Genomic DNA, 22,173 nt, shown 5'->3' with positions numbered 1-22,173 from the left:
TCTTAGGGCAATTATTTATATCAATATAAAATTATGTTTTAAAGACTTATTGTGGCTCGTTTTTTAAAAATACTGACTCGGTTATACAATCCATATATCAGAGATACGTAATCTATCTGTCTAAACTATGATTAGTTTACAGACTCATAATCATTTTAAAAAGAGGAACAGATAAAATACTAATTATCTATGAAATGCATTGAATTTATTAGTGGTCGCAAACTTGCAAATTAAATAGTAGTATTAAGAAATGCAAGACTTCTATGGGCAACTAGTCGTAGCCACATTCCCCACATTATGGAGTTAGTTCACACGCATATAACTCGTTTATTAAACATAAGTATTGAGTTAGATGAACAGGTGAGACCTATCACCCTTATTTATTGTTGGGCATTAAGCTTTATTTTTGAGTTGTTAGGGTTTAATATCCTTTCTTTGCTATCAGATTTTATACCTCTTAATATTTTAAATAAAATTATACCTACGATCTTTCCCCTCAAAAAAATAAAATAAAAATAAAAAGTTGAAGGCTATTATGATTTTGCGAGCAGATAAAAATGTAGATATGAACTTTCAAAAAATCCAGGCTAAAAACTACAGTGTTCACTGCATCATTTTAATGCAAAATAAATTCATGCTTGCAGACATCAGAGAGAATTATTAAACAAATAAGAGCATGCATTTTCATGTGAACAAGTGAAGGAAAATAAATTGCGATACAGGACAATATGCAAGCAACCAACATCATCTCAATAAAAATAAGCAGCACAGAGATTAGTTTAATGAGATCATTAAACTGGTCTCCTGACCAAATCAATCCAAAACAAAATAAAAGGATCACAAAGAAAGCTAATAATGAGTAGTAGTACATGTCCCCAAAGTCCACAGAATGATCTTTACCAACAACAGTAGAGAAGAATCCGAACAGAATACAATCAAGTAACAAAAAAGGATTAGCCGACAAGTAATAAGACAACAAGCATGAGCATACTCAAGATACATGAATTGCTTCCAAGATTCGAATTAAAGAGAGAAAAACCAAAGAGCAGAGAATGAGGGATCCAACTAAGGCGAACCTCATAAATCAAGCAATTCTGGGTATTCGAAGTAAGGACAGGGATGTAACCATCAAGAAACTCCAACGATAAATTATAATAAATTAAAAAGAATATAATAGACTAATCTTATATAATAAATTAAAAAATATAATATAATTAAATTATAAAAGTCCACATCTTTCGCAGTAAGAATTGTGTCGCTTTTTAGATTCATTTAAGAAAAGTCGGCATTGGTATTACTGGTCCTGCCGACGATACTAAAAAAGGATTTCGCGAATTTATTATGAACTTGGATAACACGGCAACGCCACACTCCGCTTTGCCGACTTTCTCCCTGGCCCTTTCACGTACAATATAGAAACTTCAGTTTGGCAACTGTCCATGTCCATGTTTACCAACACAAGGATGAAGAGAAGCATCAAAAGTAGCAGTTATGCAACTAATCAAAGTGGTCACACATAGCCGTTATGCAATTAATCTTCGAATTTCAAGTTCACTTTAACTTAAAAGAAATCAAATCTGTAAGATTTTTCCAGCATGATTCGATCATGATTCAATCATAGATTTAGGGGAACCAAGAGACACAATTACAATCAAGTAAGCTGTATGGTCTGGAGGAATAATTAGTCATTAATTACATAAGCTATCTTAGTGTAACAATTACATACTTATTTAAGAAGAAGAGCAAATTAGATTAAGACATATGACTAATTAGTCCCACCTCCTCCATTTTCAAGTAAATAGGGCTAATATTGGGAGAAACAAAAGAAGATGACATCGGTTAGTATCCAAAGTGATGAGAATCAATTATCAAGGAGGAGGAACTGTTAATAGCAGAGCAACGACAGAAGAAGGGAAGCTTCAAACATGGTGCTTAGATTGGATCCATGTGTCAATCATAGATGGATACGCGAGGAATATTGGCGATCTTGGGCCAGTCCTCACCTTTAGGTTCTCGGCACCGCTCCTTCAAGACTGGACATCGAGATATAGAAAAACTCCTAAGTGACTCTGGCAGACGCACCGGCAATGACAAGATACCGGGGCAGTTATGCATAGACAGGTAAAGGAGAGAATGAGGCAAATCGGACAACGATGAGATATGTGGGCAACTTAGCAAGGAAAGATGCTCAAGGGAGGAAAGACTCTTCAAGATCCTTGGCAGAGACTGGACTTGGCAATTGTACAGTGACAGAATCCTGAGAGAGATGAGACTGCTGAAGTGCTCTTCGAGAAAAGATGCTTCAGGACAACACCACAAAGTCAACCCCCTTAAACCGATGACAAGGGATTTACTATTATTACCTGAGAGCAGCATCGAGAGTGTTGCACAAGAGCTGATTTTAAGATCCTTAACCGATGACGAGTGGACAGCCTCGGAGGGAGGAGCTGCTGCGAGTTTCGGGACATCTTCAGTTCCTCCTAGGGACTCCAAGGAGCTATTATTAGGTGCTTGGGAGCAATCGACTGCAGAGAGCTGTGGGCAGTCCTTGATGTCCAAATACCTAAGTGCTGTTAAGCCAGACAGTGACAGAGATGCCAGCGATGACCATTTGTCGAGGTGTAGTCTGTGGAGGTCTGGTAGATCTCCTATGGCAAATCTCTTCACATTGCAGCAGCTGTTGTAAATGCTAAGGGATTGCAACGAAGGTGGAAAGATGAACCGACCACCACCTTCACCCTCCATCATCTCCAACTCCAAGCAGGGGCAAGAGTTGATGCAGAGAACTTTCAAGGAGAGCAAGGCATGTAAACCTCCGAGTGATTTAAGACAATGACAGCCAACAATTTGTAAATCACATAATGCCATCAAGTGATCGGTCGGAACTGTTGTTATTGTCCTGATTCTCCGTAAACGCAAGGTTTTGAGAGAAGCGAGCCCTCCTAGGCAAAGAGATAGTGCCCCGTCTGTTATATTAGTAGAGCAAATCTTCAAATGTTGGAGCCCTGAGGGCAAGATCAATTCGCTACGCTCTCGCCTTCGAAAGATAGCTTCTAATCTCTGCTCTTGACAACAACAATATGCCTCCCAAAGACGAAGATAATCTACTTGCATTGACATTTCCTCACCCTCCAGGGCGGTCGCAAATGTCTGGAAATCTTCCGGTATGTCAACCTTCTCAGATTCCATCAACTTCTTAACATCCAAACATTCTCTTGCTATCATTGTTCTTATATTACGAATATCACCCATTAATTCAAATGCCATCTCGAGCTGAGGACTTCGTATAACTGTTATTATTGATTCCTTTCTGACTTCACTCTTTTGTAGTTCTTCCTCTGAGACAAACACTAGTAATGGACATGATTTTATTACTAGCTTCCTAAGAGTCTGAGGAAGCATGGGAAGCGTCCTGAGGTTGGGGAGACTCCGGATTTCCAGCTCTTGGCAACGAGGAAACAATTTGCTGCTAATGGTTGGAAGAACTTTAAAGGAAGTGTCCTTAAAACCAAGAGACTTCAGATTCTCTAGGCATCCTTCGCGTGCCAACCAACTAGGACACCTAAGAGATTTGCAGCCATGAATTTCCAGCTTTGTCAGATTTGGAGGAGGTTGGAGTGCTTCGACAATTTCCATATCCAAATTCATCCGGCGATTATTCTCAGTACCACTGTCCCACTTCAACCACAAACTATCGAGATGCTTCTTATCTTTTAGATTGGCTCCAGTTGCCTCATCCTTGCCTTCAACTTTCGCCAGACCGGAAATAGAAAGTGATCTTCTGAGCTCGTTTAGGTTCTTTAGCTGCCGGATATCATGCCCGTTCTCCTTCTTTACTTCAAAATATATTAATTTCTGGAGGGATGTTAGCCTCCCTATATCTGGTAATGTTGAGAGGGCCTCATCTTCTGCCTTCAAATGCCGCAAATTGAACAGATTCCTCAAGCTTCTTGGTAAAACTTTAACTTTATAGGGCGATTTCAATACTTGCAAATGGTGAAGTTTACCCAATGACATAGGCAACTCAGCCACACTACTCGAACTGAGATCTAAGTAGCGTAAGTGCTTTAGATCTCTTATACATATTGGTAATGTTTTGATGCTCACATTAAATGATAGATCCAGAACACGTAGCTTCTTTGACTTCTCCATCACCGTTAGAAGAAGATCACTGTCGCTTTTGCAAACTCCCCCATCAACAATAAGAGTACGTAGGTTTTGTAATTTGTGGAATTTCAACATCCCTCTCCTCATGCTTTTACTCCCAATGTAGAGATGGCGAATTGTTGAAGGAATTTTTTCTGCCTGATCACCCTCTATTCTAAAACAATCTTCTTTTGAAATATTTTCAGCCAAGTCGTGAAACAAGTCATGCATACCATAATATTGAGTAAAGCCATAGTTCTCCAATAGTTGCAAAAATGAACCAGATACTAACTCATCAAAATAATCATTCCCTATGTCCTCCGTTCGCTTACCCTTATCCGAGGGATTGATGAAGCCTTCAGCCATCCATAGATGAATCATTTCTTTTCTTTTGAAAGTATGGCCTTTAGGAAATAGGCTGAAATAGGAGAAGCAACGTTGAAGGGGAGCATCTAAGCGATGGTAACTCCACATTAGAGCTTTTTGAGTATCACCCAAATTATCTTGTTCGAGAGCAGCTCTCCAAAAGTTAGGTTGCAATCTTTTACTCAATTGTCCACCCACTGCTTTTGCCGCCAAAGGAGATTTACACAACTTTTGCAAAATCTGTTTTCCTATCTTCTCTAGCTCCTCCTGTAGATGAGATTCACTTAATTTGGTCCCTCTAAAAGCATGATGCATGAAAAGTGAGACAAATTCATCCTTCTCTAGATCTTTCAGTTTCATGATATTTTGAGTATGCAATTCTACTGGCATATTTGATATATTCTCTGGTCTTGAAGTCACTAAGATCTTGCTTCCCCTCTCTCCAAAACCTAATGGAGCAAGAAGTTGTTCCCATTCCATCTTATTTTCTGATTTGTAGCACCAGACATCGTCTAATACAAGTAGTACTCTCTTTGATTTTATTATATCTGTAAGGGTACTTTGCAGCGCATCGAGATTCTCAAGACGAGGACATTCTTCTTTGGAAGCAGACTCTATCATCTCCCTTGTGAGTTTAAAGACATCGAGCTTGCGGGACATGCAGACCCACATCTTAATCCCAAAATTGTCGACAACTCTTTGATCATTATAGATGAGTTGTGCGAGAGTAGTCTTACCGGCACCCCCGATGTCAGTTATGACAACAACCGAGTAGTTTCTTCTGCTAACTATGCTCAATTCAGGTTCACAATCTTCAGATGAATCTAGTAAATATTTATCTATTATCTTGTCGCGCTCCTCGTCCCTTCCAATCACATACTGTGGGGGTAGTGAAGTGGTGACATTTACTCCACTTGCACGGGTAGTATCATTGGCTGTTATGCTTCTAATTCCCATTCCTCCCAAGAAGTGTTCATAAAATTTTATGGCTTCAGCGGCGACATTCTCTAGCTTAATCAAGCTTTCTCTTAGCTTCTTGTTTTGATGGGAAAGGATCTTGGACAGCCCTCTCCCAACTTTCCTGAAAGGTTTAGATATGGAATTAGAATTGAGATCGTGCACCTTCTCCTCAAGAAGCTGGTATTTGCACAAATCCAGCATGTCCTCCGCCTCGTACACGGCATCCTTGAGCTTCCTCAGCCATAGCTTTAGCTTAGCCTTGTGGTCGTCGTTGCTCCTCTCCGCAGCCTCGATCACGAGATGGAATTGGGGGAGGATGGTGGTCTCCAGATTCTCCAGTCTTTCCTTGACGTCGGCGTCACCAAGCTCACCAAGGTAGTTCAAGCCTTCGGTGAGTAGCCTACTGACTATTGGAGATGCCACCCAGCTTGCTACCGAGATCACTACAGCCTCCGCCATTGTTGATTTGCTAAACAAGCTCCAAAGAGAGAGAAAGAATGAGATGCAGCAAAAACTTAGACAAGCGAGACAACGCAGAAGAAGAGGCAAAGGAAGACCACACAGTCCAACCCACCTTTGCCTCTTTTTCATCATCCAAATACAAGACGATGCTATTTTGTAAGTATCCCTTTCTCTAGCATAAATTATTGAGGGTGTGAGCTGTCACATTAGAGAAAGTATTATCTTTTATGCACAGCTAAGTTAGCTGTGTGGAAGTTTGTTTAAAGTAGGTGGTGGGTCACAATTATTGGAAGCTATCATCAACGTACTCCAAGAGTTGGTAGATCTTATAATGCAGCCCCCCTTAATTTTTAGTGAATTTTTCAGTGCACTACTACATGAGCATTGCTTAGATTATTATGCTCATTTCTTAAAAATATCAATTCAGTTATCTAATCTATATATTAAAAAGATTAAATTCTTTTATTTAATCTATAATTATTTTACAAACTCATAATCATTTAAAAAAAATTAATTATCTATGAAGTGTGTTATATTTATCAGTGTTAGATAAAATTACAAATCAAATAGTTGCTCCAGAGTCTGATTAAGAAATGCAAGACTTCTACCCCTCTATGGGTAACTAGTCTTAGCTGCATTCCCTGCTGTATGGGCCAATGAAAACTAGGTTAAATTTACATTTACAAAATAAAAAAGGGTCTTTCAATTTAGAGATAGCAAGTATGTCGGATTTGTTCAAGTTTAAGCTTTATCATATGATCCATATATTAAGCAGGTTAAATGAGTTAGATGAATGGGTTAGACGAATTATTTAAGTTTACTCGAATTATAAATAGATTTATTTGGGTGATAAATTGGTTACCGGAGTCATAATCGAGTTGGCGGGGTATAAATATATTAAATAGGTTAAGATAATAAACATGATTATTAGGGCCATCAAAAATAATTGAGCTGGTCTGGGTTGAGTTCGGCTCGATCAAGCTTGGTTCGTTAAAACAAGTCAAGCTTGTTTAGTAAGCTATGCTCAATTACTATTTTATATTACATAACATATAATATCAGGACTTAGTGTTATGCTAATCTTATGTAACCAAATATGTGATTTACTCAAGTACAGAGAGCTTGTTCAAAGGATGGATTGTCGATCTCAACCTATCACCCTTGTGTTGTTGGGCACTATGCTTTATTTTTAAGTTGTTAGGACTTGATATCCCTTCCTTTGTTATCAGATTTTGCAACTCTCCAATGTTTTGAAGAAAATTCTGCCTGCTATCTTTTCCCTAAAAGAAAATTCATACTTGCAAACAATCCAGGCTAAAAACTACTGTGTTCACTGCAACATTTTAGTGCAAAATAAATTACAGACATCAAAGATAATTATCAATCCAATAAGAGCATGCATTTTCATGTGAACCAGAGAAGGAAAATAAATTGTGATACAGAACAATATGTAAGCAACCAACATCATCTCAATAAATAACCAGCACAGAGATTAGCTTGATGAGATCATTGAACTGGTCTCCTGACCAAATCAATCCAAAACAGAATAAAAGGATCACAAGAAAGCTCATAATGAGCAGTACATGTCCCCTAAAATCACATACTACATGAAAACCATATAAAAGTGGAAAAACTCACCAAGTTTATATCATTCCACAGGAGGAAAATATTCAGATAAGCAAAGAATGGTGTTCACTCTGCATTCCAATGTTCAGTTCTGCTAAATTAGGAGTCCCTTCAAGTCATCAGTCCCCCGAGTTAAACCACACTATGGTATCAGGTCTCCCCTCTTTCTATGTTTACAATGTAAACTATTGGATATTATCAAGTCACCATCTCCAGCACCAGAGAACAAAGACTACCTATAACTATTGAAAGCTCCCAGTCTATCCTTAAATTCCTCTTATTTATTAGAACATTCTCCTTGCTCATAAATTTAGCTTAAGAACTTCAAGAAAAAAGGGTGTGCAAGCAAATTCAAGTGTAAAAGTAGCCAAACTTGCATGCTTTCTTCCCTTTATATGGCACATAGGTTACTCTAGTCCAAAGAAAAAAATAACATCTGAAAACTATCTCATTGGCAAATAAACTTAGAAAGAACAATCTCAGGTCCAGCTAAATGAAGCTCGTCTACTGCATGACACACAAGCAGCTCAAGTCAACAAGCAATTTTGTTAGTATGTAGATACCCTTCATTGTCCATCAATCCCAGCTACATAGTCAAGTCTCAGATGATCCCACTCAATATGTCTACATAAGTTACATTACACTACCAACTAGTTAGGCCCTTGATAAAGAACATAAAGCTCCCGAATTTGTCCCCTGGATCTATTTGAGAGACATAAACAAGTTCAACAGTTGACTTTTAACTCGTTGGACATGCCTTTCCATTGGCTGACAAATTGCAAAGCTCTAAAAACTCATAGGCTATTAGTTCAACCACTAAATGAATGATATTTAATGCACCACACAGTGCAAAATCTCTACTCATGTGAAAATGAAACAACTTCAAATATCAGAAAATTCTTGAAATGGCTATATCTTAGAAGCATATCACTAGAGAAGACATCAACATTACCTGAATGGTCTTTTCACTTCAGCCCAAATTTAGCTATGGGACAGCCATTCAAAATTAAAATCCCCAAAACCCTGAAGTCTTACTATCAGGCCGTTCTCAACTCTCTATTCTGATCTTTCCTTACTATTCTCATGGGGGTCTTTGTCTGTCAGGTGATGCACATTCATGAAATAGAGAGTATCTGGCATTACCATATGTTGGAAAATTTTGCCAAGGAAAAGCTAAATCCATATTCATACGGTCATCCAAGCAGTAAAAACATTCTACGAGCATATAGCTAACATAGTAGTTTATACATTACAGATTTATTGCCCAATACAACATGAAACTACATTGCAACCTCTGTGTATCAGATGTATTCACAGACAAACAATAACAGCACAAGTAGACAGTCAACATATCATAGGATTAGATGTGACTCTCTAAAAGTGCTCCATGTTCGCAATCTTTTTCCCAAGTTTTAACCCCCTCCCACACAAAAGCACTCATATCATATGTCATCTTCACAGGGCCTTTAGCAATTATTACAGCACATCGGAAAAATACCTCTAAATAATTCTTTATCTTGGAAGCCTGGAAGGTGTTACTGACAAAATTTAAAGCCACAGTAATTCAATCACACAGTAACCATATACAACTGTTTGTGATAAAAAAAATAAAAACTGTTAAAAGACCCACATTAAACTCATGCAGAATAGGACCAGAATGCTTTTTGAGACAAAGTATAAACCTTACTATGGAACCATAATAAAAAACACTGCTGCAATAGATAGATCATAGTTTACTGCAGTCAATAAAAACAATAAATCTATTATACCAAGTTTCAACATCTAAACGCATAAGCAACATGAAGATGAAAGAAACTTAATCTCATCAATTTTGATAGTTGTTTCAAAAGAAATACCAAGAATTTATATTTTGCTTGTAATTCACCAAAGTGTCCTGAGAACAGATCCATTTATGGGCTGCTGAGCTCAATACTCCCAAAAGGTGGAGCTAAATCACATAAAACAATAACATGGCAAGTTATGAGTGATAAGAACAATAAGTTTAATAATCCACACAAACACACCAAAAGGAAAAAAATTAGAAAAAGAACTACTACGGAACAGGCATATCTATGTTGAGCACTACAATAACCCAAAATATGGAGATAGCATTAGCAGAAACAAGAGCCATCAGGAACCTCAATTTCTAATGCTCCACCTTAGTCACCTGCTGCCATTGACCATCCGCCGCCTCTTTCCACAATGTAACATTACTATCACCATCAGCAACGGACAATATATTCCCAGCCAAAGACCATGATAGCCTCCAAACAGCAGTTTTGAAGTCATTCATAACCTTGCCTTGCCAATGCTCTCCCTCTTTTGTCTTAGTCCATATAACGACCACCCCATCCTGCGAAGCACTTGCAATGGTTGACTTCTGCAGGCCCAAAGCCGGTGCCCAAGCCACATCCCTGACCCAATCCTTGTGCATCTGAATGGAAGGAGATGTTTCTAATTTCCATATCCCATTTTGGCATTCCCACACCTTGACACTGCTGTCAAATCCACCTGACACAATCTTTTGAACCGGTGATCCTGACCCAACAATTGATCCAGGGGCAAGCGCCGGAGCCCATGAGAGAGAAGTGACACCAACAGGGTGTGCATGGTCGATCCTTGCAGTGTCCCAACCACCATCGGACCGTACAGTGAACACTGAAATGGTACCATCAGAGGACCCACAAGCAAGGGAAAGGCCGAGCTCATGAGGAGCCCATGCGATTGCATTGACCGATGATTTGTGCTCAGTAAACACATGGGCCTGAGCCCACTGGTTCGAGGTTGCTCCCTCCTTCCAAATAATCACTCGGCCGTCATAGCTGCAGGAAGCGAGGATCGAACCGAATTTGGGGTGAGCCCAAGTGACCCGCCAAACAGGGCTTTGGTGACCACTTAGTGTCGTGAGGAGCTGTGATGGACGGGAAGAACTCCCAACAGTGAGGATCTTGATGGTGGTGTCGGAGGAGGCCGTGGCAAGGCGCTTGCCGTAGTAATCCATGGCGACATCATGGATCATGTCCTGGTGTCCAGTCTCTATCTTCTGAGAAGACATGGTCACCAACTATCTGTACCGCTAGACAATATGACCTCTCTCTGCCTTCTTGTTCTCCTAGTAATTTGATCAAACACCAAATTGCAAGCTAAAGCAACAGAAGGATAAATGAAAATCACAAATTTGGCGGTAACAACTTGTATTCATAACTAAAATATCATCATTTTCTTGAGCGAAGAGTTTCCAATTTGCTTGTACACGAATAGATTACTCTACGGAAATGCCTACCAACAAATAATTACCAATTACAATCATGCCAACCTAATTAAAACAAACAGACTAGAAGAAAAAAAAAACTGCCTAATGATTGAACGGGCGGAATAGATCTAATTGGATCAAACCGCACAGATCTGCTTCCTTAGGGTTTTCCTGGATCAGCGAGAAGGATAGATCTATTGCGATTTAAGCAAATGAGACGACAAAATGGATCGAATATGAGAAATTAACCCTACTTCCTAAGAATCGATCGAGAGATCGAGAGATCGAGATCGGCATACCTCCGGACGTCGCCTGCGCGCTGGGATCGAGAGAAGGATGGGAATTTCGCAAGCTAAAAAAAGCTTGGAGTCGAACGTCTCGTTTCCTTCTGTTCGTAAATCTGGATCTGACCAAGACCTAAATAGCATCTGGACTCGATCGTTTGGGTTAACCTTTCCGATTCAACCCTTTTCTTTTTCTTTTATTACTTAATTTAAGGTAAACTTAAGGCTCCTAATAAAAGTAAAAGATAAGGTGTTTTTAATAAATGCCCCTAATATTTTAAATCCATTTGAGAATTTTAGTTCTAATATATGTTTCTAGTGCGCAAACTAACAAGGAGTATTTTTCAGATAATAACAACCGAAGGTAGGGCTCAAATCGTAAATATCTAAAAAGAGGTGTTAAAATTATAAATTAACCACGCAAATTATTTAGACTTTATTTATTTTGAGTTTAGGACTCCTAACCTAATTCAGTAACGAAACATTTTTTTAATATTAAACTAAGTTTTTAATTTATTATTTAATTTTTCATTAAAAATTAATAATGCAAATGCTAAAATCAATATGTTTCATTCGGCCAATAATTTTTCACCATAATTTGCTAAATGGGTAAATTATTTCTCTTACCCTCAAATTAGATTATATTTTTATAGGGTTAATTAAATCTTTTTATATTTCTGTTAATGATTGAAAAAAAAAATTATAACTTGGTGTGAAGTACAAGAGAATTATTAAGGGCATAAAAGTAAACTGTAATATACCCAATCTCTTGAAAGCAACATAAACTTTTATTAAGAAAACTACCGGATATGAATCAATTACTTATAAAAGAATAAATAATAAATCAATATATCTCCAAAGTAACAATAAATATGCGTTATAAAAGGAAAAAAAAAATAGAAGAAATCTCATTTAAGTGTTTCTCTAATCAGTTCACTCCTCTCTGCAGCATCTCATTATATTGCAGCAATGAGATCTGGCGTTGTAATCTCATCTCCTTGTAGAACTTTGCAATGAACTCCTCTGCCTTCCTATCAACTCCTCCTTCCTGATCATGATGACCACTAACCCTCTCACACTCATCCAATACCTCCTCCTCCTCCTCCTCCTCGACATCATCATGGTCGTCGTCATCAACAGCAACATCATCATCATCGTAATGATCATCATCAGAAGCAGCTCCCGGATCGATACACGGAAACCGAGGCCGCCGCAGCTTGAACCGGAACGTCGGCGTCTCGTCGAACGACAGCTCGCGGTCTCCTTCACGTAGCTCGCCATACTGGAGACCGTAAGAATGGCCACCAGCTCTGAGGCTTCTAAGGTGGCTGGCCAAAGCAAGGTGGAGGTCAACCATGAGTCTGCACTTGAACTTGCTGTGTCTCTTGGCCCATAGCACGGCCATGCATGCCAGCCTCCAAGCTCTTCTGGCCAACACCACCTTCCTCTTCGCCATGGGAGAACTCACTTTCTTGTATTGGAAAAGTTGGGTGCAAGTTTTGGGCTTCGGAATGGAGTTGGTAGGGAAGGAGATGGGGTGCGTTTTATATGGAGTGCTTGAGACGCGGTTTTAGAGAGTTATGTGTGGGCTGGAATTTGTTAGGATGTTTGATTCTTTTACACTATTAAAAAGTGTGGTCAAGATCAAGAGAATGGAGAGATCTACACGGTTTGCATATATACAGACAAGCTACACATTTTATGTACATTTTAGCATTGCTGCTGTAAAAATTTTTAGGAAGGTTATAATTTATTTACACAGCCGTCGCGCTGCAAATTAGCTATTAAACTTTTATTTGTGTCACTTACTCTCTTATAGTTTGTCTGACGTTAATTTTAATATAAAAGAACAAAATGTTTATTTTATATTTCAAACTAACTAATTAAAAAATTGTGAAAAATCTCTGTCTTATGCTTTTCTTTCATCACAAATATTTCAAAAGAAATAATATTAAGAACAAAATGGACAAACTTTAATAGGTGTAATAGAGAAATATCTCCAAAACTATTGGTTATACAAATGAAAGTTTAGGGAATACTTTTAATTTTGGCCTAATTATAAGGGAGTAAAAATTTATATTTTCCCCCCAATTATTTTAAGTAGTATTTGGTCAAGATCTTGCAAATTAATGTATATATTCCAACACTAGTGCACATGGGTCAGTCTCCAAATAAGAGGGTTGGTTGGCTGGTTGGTTGGTTGAGTGGTACTTTGGACTTCTTTGTTTGCTTTTGTGCTAAGAAATAAAGCCTACTGGTTTCTTCACTGTGGAAGAAAGGATCCAATGTATTATTGTTGTAAGCTTGCAAGCTTTGATCTCCTAAGCTGGTATTATTTTGTGCAATATTTGTAGTTGATAGCTGGACTAGTGTCCATGGGGACTTGCTCATCCAGTTGTGATGAACCTATGCCACTTGAAAGGTCCAAGATTTGAATTGTGATGATGGGATTCCTTAGTCTTTTGTCTTACTCACAGAATTATAATTATATTTTATCAACAAAAAAGAAACAGAATTATAATATCTGGACACCACTTATGAGTAACTATGACCTAGAGAAGAATTTCTTAGTCTTACAATTATTTCAGATCTGAATAAGTTTTGGTTTGATAATTATTTTCCTATCCTTTGTACTTTCTTAGTGGCTTTTTATCTAGATTTTTATAATATGCAAATATTATTCATCGAACGATTACACCTTATTATTATCGTGACTAGGATAGATCATATCTCTTTATATGAAAATTATGTATTCAGTAGCTAAGATCCTGCCAAATTCATACAATATGAGTATAATTCCATGTTTTGGATTAGATTAAAGTAAACAGCATAGTTCCATAAATCTCAGTACATTTTGTTTCTTTTGCTTCAAGAAAGAAACCTAGTATAGAATTAATTGTTCCTAATATATCCTTCAAGGAAGAATTGTGCAATCTAATTGCTTGGACACTTACCTGTGAAGCTGCTAACTTTCCTTGCCTCTTTCATGCTAGAAATGCTATGGTTAGTAGCGTCTGACTTTCCCAACTCACCTGGCTATGAAGTGCAAGCCAAGAAAAAGGAATTCTTCCAGCACAGAAAGCATGAACCTGACAAAGAATAACCTCAGACACTCTCATCACAAATAAATGAGCAATCTGAGAGGAAAGATGGGAAAAATTGTCACCTACAGTGTTACACATTGGGATTCTTAAAAAGAGTTGAAACTTATACAGGAATTATGATACAAATGTTTGTGCACGCTTCGTGCTTAGGGTGAGCTGGTCCCAATTTCAATCATTGGGAAATCCCCATCATTTCGTATACTAAAACAAAATTTCACATGGTATACATGATAATACAATATACAATCCCACTTATGCTTAGGTAGAACATCAAGGGGATGGATCATTGTTTGAGTGTTATTTACAAGTAAGCTAAGCTGATAAATGGATGGTTTACGCGGAACTACATTTTGACGTAAATGCCTTTCCTGTGCAAGAGGCCTGCAACAAGACACCAGAAGATGATTTCTACCAATACAAATGCCAAGGTGCCCCACCTTTTCGAATGGAAGATGGTCTGCAGAAATGATTCTGTCACGTTCACCTGCAAGGGAATTCAGGTTCTATGAAAATTCATTGTGAAAATGGGAGCACATCAATCTGCATTCCACCTTAAGTATCAAAAAATATCGTTCCTAGGATATATGCTTAAGCACATACAATAAATGCTCCTTGCAGTTGGTTAAACAGTTTTGGCTTCCTCTAGTTGGTGATAGTTCATATGATTCAACTGTTTAATAATATAGGCTCTTTGGTTATCTTACAGTACTGCAATATTCTACATCAGCTCTGTAGTTCAGGACCATGAAAATAAGGTGTTCCAAGTTATCACTCAAAAAGTGATCAATTTTTATTGGAAGACAGATAGGTAATCAAACTGGAATGCTTACTGGAGCACTGGACTAGTAAAAGCAGAAAGAAAGGAGATTTCTTACCAGTCAGATGACTAAGTCCCCTCCAAAGAATATAAAATACCAATGCTAACAGTGGGATTAAATGTCACAAAGTAAACTATAGGGAGGCTCCTTGATTGTAAGCCTAATCCAGGAGGGTATTCTGTATATTGCCCTTTTGTAGGAGTTACTGATCAGGTAAGATAATTTAAGTCATAATAAGATATTACAAAAGGTTCCTATTCTCAAGGATGATATGCCATATAGGAAATTGCAGAAGTAAATCTGGATTTGTGGACTAGGAGAAAACAAACTAGATGATGTGAAGGTGATATCTCTTTCCCTGTATTGTAGAACTGAATATATAATTTTGGTTATTCAATTACATGCTTCACCATAGTTATGACCAGGTTGATTTACCAAAGCAGGAAGTAGACAATCCCAACTCAAAGTGTAAACATTGAATAACAAGAAATGGAACACTCTAACTTGGGCAGATTGCTCGTGCTTGATTAGGAAATCAATTAAAAAGAATAATCAGAATGGATTAGAATAACAATGGATGAAATGTTCTTCAGCATGATCATCAAATTTTAGTCTCCTATTTTGCATTAATGCCTAAATCCACGATACTGCCAAGGCTAGCAGAAATGCTGGCCACTAAATTACAACATGGGATGACTTGGCTGTATAAGTCAACAATCCATTATATGAAAGGTGCAACATCTGAGATAATGAAGAAAATAGATGTACCAGGTTGTTGGCAGGTGACCGCCAATAAAATCCTTGTATAAATGCAGGAAACAGCTCGCAAGCAGCCAAAACATAAACAATAAGCGCATTCATCCCCATCCACTGAAATAAAATTAACGGGATCTTAAATTGAACGATATCAACCTGCATGAGAAGACCAAAATAAGGTGAATCTAAATGCAATCAAAGAAAATACTGAACAGCTCCCTGCTATATTGATTATAAAAGATAGAACTGCTATTAATGGCAATTATTCTCATTTTTCGTAGTAGGCATTTTCCAAAGCTTGTTAATCACATCCGTAATGTAGCTACTGAATTCACTATCCTGATCCATGAATCTGAAAGTATGTTAGAAACTCTCTGGCTTACAGCCTATGTGCATTATTTCACAACCCTAATTAGCTAGGAATAAAGGTTTAACTGTTGTTGCTGCTGTACAATCAAGGTGTACTACAGGCTCAGATATATTTGAGAAAGGAAGCATGAACTCACTATGCAATATATTAGAGATAGAAGAAAGCCAGATACTCCTGTTGTAAGAAACATGTAGCTCAGAGTGTATAATGGCTTACTGAATGGCATACCTGAACACAATAAAAATGTATGATCAAGTAGGAGATGAAATTCTCCAAATAAATAATGAATATAAATCTGATGCATTCTTGTTGAAAACTATACTACCTAACAACTGTACCAAAAATCCGCAAATTACAAGTGTCAGAGAAGTCAAAGACCATAGCAGAATTCTTTGAGCATGATTCTGCAGCAGAGAAGCCCAAGAGTTTAGAAAAAGAATCCACAATGGGAGCAACATGTTTTCTTTTTTCTCTCACGTTGTCAAATAGAAGTTAAAAAAGTTACACAAAACCCTTAATGTTTCTAGAAAATTTCCCATCTTATGTACCTTATAATGCACGATGAGATGCCCAAAATGCAATCCAACGAAACATGTCACCGCAGCCATCAGTGTGCTATATTTAAATCAAACATAAAGAGAGAGAATAAGTATTCTACTTTCCTTCTAGGGTAAAACATTGAGAAATCAAATCATCCCGATAGCCTGAAACTATAGAGGTCTTGAAGAAAGACCATAAAAGAGGCAAAGCATCAAACTAATTAGTTATGGCCGACCAAGATTAATGGTAGACTATTCCAATTAAAAGCTAGAGTAGTACGAAACTAACATTAATGTACAGCATCTAAAAGTACCTAGAAAGTTAAAACTAAAGAAAATACAACTTAAAAAACTAATAAAAATATGCCTGAAAATGATCTCAAATAATCAACTCAGCTGGCCTGATACAATATATTTTATCTGCCTTATGGTTAAGAAGCGGCTTATCCAAATCCACCAAAGCTTCTAATTTCAAGATAGGAACAAATGGTGTTGGTTGTCAATAAAATTGGTTATTATATATTTTACAATTTTGTTCTCCTGCAAGCATAATTTTGTCCTTTTCATGTACAGATTAGAAATTTCTAAGATAGAAAAGTTCTGGTATCTAGGCATTCAATATGTGAAAATGTATCTCCTAACAAGTGGATCTTCATTTAGAAGCAAAATTTTGATTTAATTCCTGATCATCCACCATACAAAAGTTAGCAGTTATGTGATCATGCCAAGACAAATTTCTAGAATAAGAAATATTAGGATTTGATATCAATTACTAGTGATATATAAATACCTTAATAGACCTTCAGGATCAAATGGAGCCAAGCACCATCCGGGGGAATTTGGTGGAAGGGGTCCATAATCAGGAGAATTAATACTACATTCCTGTGAGGTGACATGATGAAAATCAAATGAGTGAAAGATAATTGTGCATGAAGATAGCTAATATGCAAAGAAACTAAACAAGCACCTATTACTTAAAAGTTTAACTAAAGAACCTTTGTCCTTTTATAGACTGGCTTCTGGTAAAGGTGTTTTTCACCAAGAAGAAGTCTATCTACTAAACCAACAGCATTGCAAGGAGGTCCAAAGCTTCCCCTCACTCCACATTGTACCTATCAATTGGGAGAACATTTCCAGACAAAATAATGAGAAAGATGCTCTGATTTGAAGCATAATCAATTTCTAGCTAAGAAGATTAAAAAAAGGTGATACCCAATCAAATAGACTAGGAAATGCAATTAGACGGTCATTACTCAAACACTGCAATTAGACATTTAGACATGATGGCTCAAAATGAGAAGTCCTTTAGTGTGTCAAAATAAACCCTTAAGTTATTAAATATTTTTATTAGGCCATCTATAAATTTAGTAATACTTTATGAATGGGAATAGTGAGCCACTAGAAAACAAAAAATCTAAAGGTTAATTTTCATTGAAATGAGGATGTTAAAGTGGATCAATAGTGCTACTAGAAAAGATATAATACATTATAATATCATACAGAAGTTAGGGCAGCACCTAAAGAGGATAAATTAAGGGAGAATAGATTAAGACGGTCTGAACCAAGGAGTTATTTCCACCGGCACAGGTTGGAAAGGTGCTGGTTAGCATGAGACCTATATCAAGTAGTAGGCTTCATGCCACATACTTCTGATGCATTGATGGACAGGAGAGGTGGTAGACGGAGGATGAAAATGGAGAGAGGCACACAGATGGACGACAGACTGACTGGATCCAGAGAGAGTTCTAGTGGCATAAGCAGTTTGTTTAGGCCACACACAGTGAGGAAGAGGAGGAAGATCCCATCAAGTCGAATACACAACATAAGACTGAGTATCCCATATAGGTGGGTGTCTGGGTGAGTCTACTAGTTGACAGCATAAGTCTGATTACTGGCAGCAATGATTATAAAAAGGCATTGAAGGCTTGAACATACCATTTCAATGCCGATTCTATAATTTGGGTCTGAGAAGGTAGAATTATTGCTTGTAACTTCAAACTCCCAGTTGGGAACATAAAGACCTAAAAGCAAGCCAACATATAGTGCAGAAATTAATGCTGCAATGATCCTTCACAAAGAAAAAAAGAAGAAGCAGATATTAGTATTTACAAAAGGAATTAATTCGATTAAGGTTGATAAGCTGTTAGGATAGTTCTGTATAAGTGTTTGTGATGCTAACTCCAGAACATTCTCCTGTTTTATTCATTTCACAAAAATGATGGATTTAAGTAAACAACCAAGAGGATCATGTACTAAAGTGATACCCTTGAAGCTCCTCAATGTCAACACCATCGATACATTTATTTCATTATTTGCACGTTACAACACCCACTTTTTCACATGTTATTAGCTTCTTTAACTTTTGCTACAAAATGATTAGAATAAACAGCAAATAAACTAAATGTTGGGTGCCTTAGAGACTACTTTCATATTTTTCATCAGCCGTTCATTATTCAAAGTAGTTCCAGGCCTTCTGGCAACTCTTTGAAGTGAAGCAGCTCATCTTCCATCCACTGACTTCCTAGAGAACTCATTTGCAAGAATTTATTAGAGGATAAATGACTTATTTTACTTCCTTGCCAGTAACATGCCATAATAATTTCAGCAAGGAGCTCTTTAAAGACTTGATTATTGCCATGTTTTAGTAGGACAATAAAATATGTGTCAAGCATACATTATTGAGTAAAGATTGATGGAACTTAAAACACAATAAAAAAATAGAAAACTGCGCATGGTGCTCATATAGGAGGTTGTCATAACATTCATGCAAAGAGGGAAGCAAATACTTAGAATGGGGAAATTTTAAAAGAAAAAAAGGGGGGCAAAAAAAAAGCTATCTGAGAATGAATAAAATTTATTATTCATGACGATAGGGATGGCTGCTTGAAGTTACTTAGAAAATCATTTACCCAATAAGTCTGAGCAAGAAAACAGGGGAGGACAATCATGAGTTGCCAAGTCATTACAGTAAAAGACTTTAAACTGTTATCAACATCACTGACCATTCAATATAGTATTTCTTCACGAATTGCACAAGAGAATCCACCGAAATTTTGCTGACAAGCCAGATCTCCGACATTGCTGCTAAAAAATATCCAATGGATATCCTCTAAGATATGTAAAAGCACAATCAGATATAGAGAAAAAATTTAAGTTAAGAAGCATGGGGAAACAGAATAACTTCCTATTTACTGCAGTTTAAACATTGCAAAAAAATTTAGAAAGGTGCCAACCCCCAAAAAAGCAAAACAACCTTTTAACACTTAAAACATGAGAAGTGTTCTATATTTTCTCTTTAGTCTTTACACTAGTAAAAAAAACCATGTGCTAAAAGCACTTACTAATAAAAAACACAATACATCCTAGTTAGGATATTAGTGTAAACAAGTCAACCACAATGCCTCACAAATTCTCAGTTATGATCATCTTTTAGCTAACAAAATTGGAAGCCTAGGTTTTCTAATGTTTACTTATTAGAACCAACAGTTAGAGGCAACTAAAAACATTTTTCTTAACAAAGAAATTCATGAAAAGAAACAGAAACATGGACTGATGGTAGTCATTACAATAATGAGTTCATTAGATTTGATCTCCAACATACCTGTAATACACCTAGCCAACGAATCCGGTCCAAGTCGACTCCATAAGTTAATTTATTAAGGCCATGAAAGTATCCACCTGAAAACAAGTAAAATTATGAGCTACGACCAGGTAGTAAACTTTTAAACAAGGAACGTATTGGTATATGTGGACCATTAAAAACAACCAATAACACAACTTCAAGACGGTTCTTTTTAAAATCTGTCAACAGGTTAAGAATTCAAACACAACCTTGCAAAATTAGTCCCAAGACAAATAGCTTAATTGTCCTCACAATAACCTTCTTCGTAGCAGTTGCTTTGTTCGAAGTTTTCTGCAATGCATCCAAGTAAGTGATCAGCGGTCAAACTACTCAGACTACAATCAGAAGACTAAAAGAAATATATGAAGCTGCAAATCTCAAATAAGTAAACAGACAAACTGCACAATAACTTAAACCAGCACAACTAACAACTACGAAAAGAAGACCGAAATTTCGCTGATAACTGACATCAGATCATCGCCACCGACCTTAAACACGAGCGCCACCGAAACCCCAATGATGAAGAGAAAGAAGGGCATCACGAAATCCGCGAGCGTCACCCCAAACCACGGCGAGTGATTTATCGACGGGAACGCTCCACCGGCGAAGTCCACAAGAATCATTAGCTATCGAAAAGAATAAATCCAAGATCAAGAGAAGAAATAAAGGACTTGGAGAAAGAGAAGATGGAGAAGTGCAAAACTGCAAAAAGAATTTGGTCTTACGGCGACGGTGAGGCCGCGGAAGACGTCGACAGAGGCGAGGCGTTGCTTGGGATCGGACGGCGGAGGAGGTGGGGAGTGGTCGGGATCCGACGGCTGACATGGCCGGATCTCATCGGAGGACAGCGGAGGAGAGGAGAGGAGAGGAGCTCGTTCTTCTTCTTCGGCGACGACGACGACGGAGTCCATCTGGGGATTGAATCGGACGGCGGAGAGAGGAGGAAGCGCGAGGAGCTTTATCCGACCCGCTAGTTCAATTCAAAGGGTCGTTCTTTACATCCGATCCGAAAAATGTTTTGTCGGATGTAATTTGAACTTTTAATGCCGAGTCGTTTTGAATTTGAGGCTAAGTCGAGCTCGAATTGCGGAATTAAGTAACATAGACACGAATTTTGAGCCAAGCCAATTTTACCTTTGCGGATAGAAGGGCACACTGTGAATACGATACGTTAATACGCATTTGACGATACAATTCGACTAGCCTAAATTGGTAATTTTCGTCAAAGCAAGCTTGATTCACTTTAATGGGTTGATTGACACTAAAATTAGCTTCTTTGAGACCAAATTGATTCAATATAATATTAAGGTGGACTTATTCAGGACTAATGGCTTGAAAGCATATATTCTCTACTTTTTTCTCTAGCGCTAGCCTTAGCTCTATGCTAGCATTCGATTCCTTTCGTAGGAGGGGCTTTCTCATTGGTTTCCCTCTCATTCCCTCTTTTAGCCGGGTGCTAGAGGGGAGGGGCTCTTCATCCCTAAAGGTTTTTTTTTCTCCCTTTTCATTCTTTTCATCCTCATCAGTCTTGGGGTTTGCTGGCCATTTATGTGACTAGGTGCATTGGTGGTGGAGCTGAGTCACTTAAGCTAAGCCCCGCCACTTTTTTTTTCTTCAACTTTGCCCTTTCTTCATCTCCAACTCCATTGGAATTTTGCTCCGCTCTTCTTCGCCTCCATCTACGTCGAAATCTTTCTTCCTTCTGCTTGTCCCTATCCCTACTTTCTCTTTCCTCTCAGTGGTCCAACCTCCTTTCTGGTCACCATTTTTTTGGCAGTGATTTGGCCTCTGTCTCCACCTTTTTAGTCGTTATTTTCTCCGACTTCACACTCCATCGCTACCTCCAAACCCCCCTTCCCTCGAGCTA

General features: G+C 37.8%; 4 protein-coding genes across 5 annotated transcripts; all 4 read right to left on the bottom strand.

Moving 5' to 3' along the window:
* Positions 1-1,950: 1,950 nt before the first annotated feature.
* LOC140798985 (putative disease resistance protein RGA4) lies at positions 1,951-5,931 on the bottom strand. The gene is made up of 2 exons (XM_073153079.1): positions 4,380-5,931; positions 1,951-4,316 (listed from the first exon to the last, which is right to left on the bottom strand). The coding sequence occupies exons 1-2, from the start codon at positions 5,929-5,931 to the stop codon at positions 1,951-1,953; spliced, it is 3,918 nt and encodes a 1,305-aa protein (XP_073009180.1).
* Positions 5,932-9,401: 3,470 nt separating this feature from the next.
* LOC140798767 (protein transport protein SEC13 homolog B-like) lies at positions 9,402-11,276 on the bottom strand. Of its 2 annotated transcripts, none has more exons than XM_073152802.1 (2): positions 11,113-11,276; positions 9,402-10,672 (listed from the first exon to the last, which is right to left on the bottom strand). In XM_073152802.1, exon 2 carries the CDS (start codon positions 10,613-10,615, stop codon positions 9,707-9,709), a length of 909 nt encoding a protein of 302 aa, XP_073008903.1. In that variant the 5' UTR covers positions 10,616-10,672; positions 11,113-11,276; the 3' UTR covers positions 9,402-9,706. The 2 variants fall into 2 exon arrangements, with proteins under 2 accessions (XP_073008903.1, XP_073008902.1); XM_073152801.1 differs by having other exon boundaries at positions 9,402-10,703; positions 11,113-11,247.
* A 749-nt stretch (positions 11,277-12,025) lies between these two features.
* On the bottom strand, positions 12,026-12,553 carry LOC140798984 (uncharacterized). The gene has a single exon (XM_073153078.1). It carries the CDS (start codon positions 12,551-12,553, stop codon positions 12,026-12,028), a length of 528 nt encoding a protein of 175 aa, XP_073009179.1.
* Positions 12,554-14,249: 1,696 nt separating this feature from the next.
* Positions 14,250-21,321, bottom strand: LOC140799457 (uncharacterized). Its single transcript, XM_073153806.1, has 13 exons — positions 21,032-21,321; positions 20,795-20,932; positions 20,516-20,597; positions 20,286-20,362; positions 19,687-19,793; positions 18,620-18,752; positions 17,680-17,796; positions 17,475-17,566; positions 16,694-16,760; positions 16,471-16,549; positions 16,282-16,373; positions 15,788-15,931; positions 14,250-14,685 (listed from the first exon to the last, which is right to left on the bottom strand). Exons 1-13 carry the CDS (start codon positions 21,215-21,217, stop codon positions 14,545-14,547), a joined length of 1,455 nt encoding a protein of 484 aa, XP_073009907.1. The 5' UTR covers positions 21,218-21,321; the 3' UTR covers positions 14,250-14,544.
* Between the last annotated feature and the right edge of the window lie 852 nt (positions 21,322-22,173).

Source organism: Typha latifolia, chromosome 12, assembly GCF_019914945.1.
Source record: "Typha latifolia isolate L0001 chromosome 12, TyphaL0001v2, whole genome shotgun sequence".
Taxonomy (NCBI): domain Eukaryota; kingdom Viridiplantae; phylum Streptophyta; class Magnoliopsida; order Poales; family Typhaceae; genus Typha; species Typha latifolia.
This window is presented reverse-complemented; position numbering and strand designations above follow the sequence as displayed.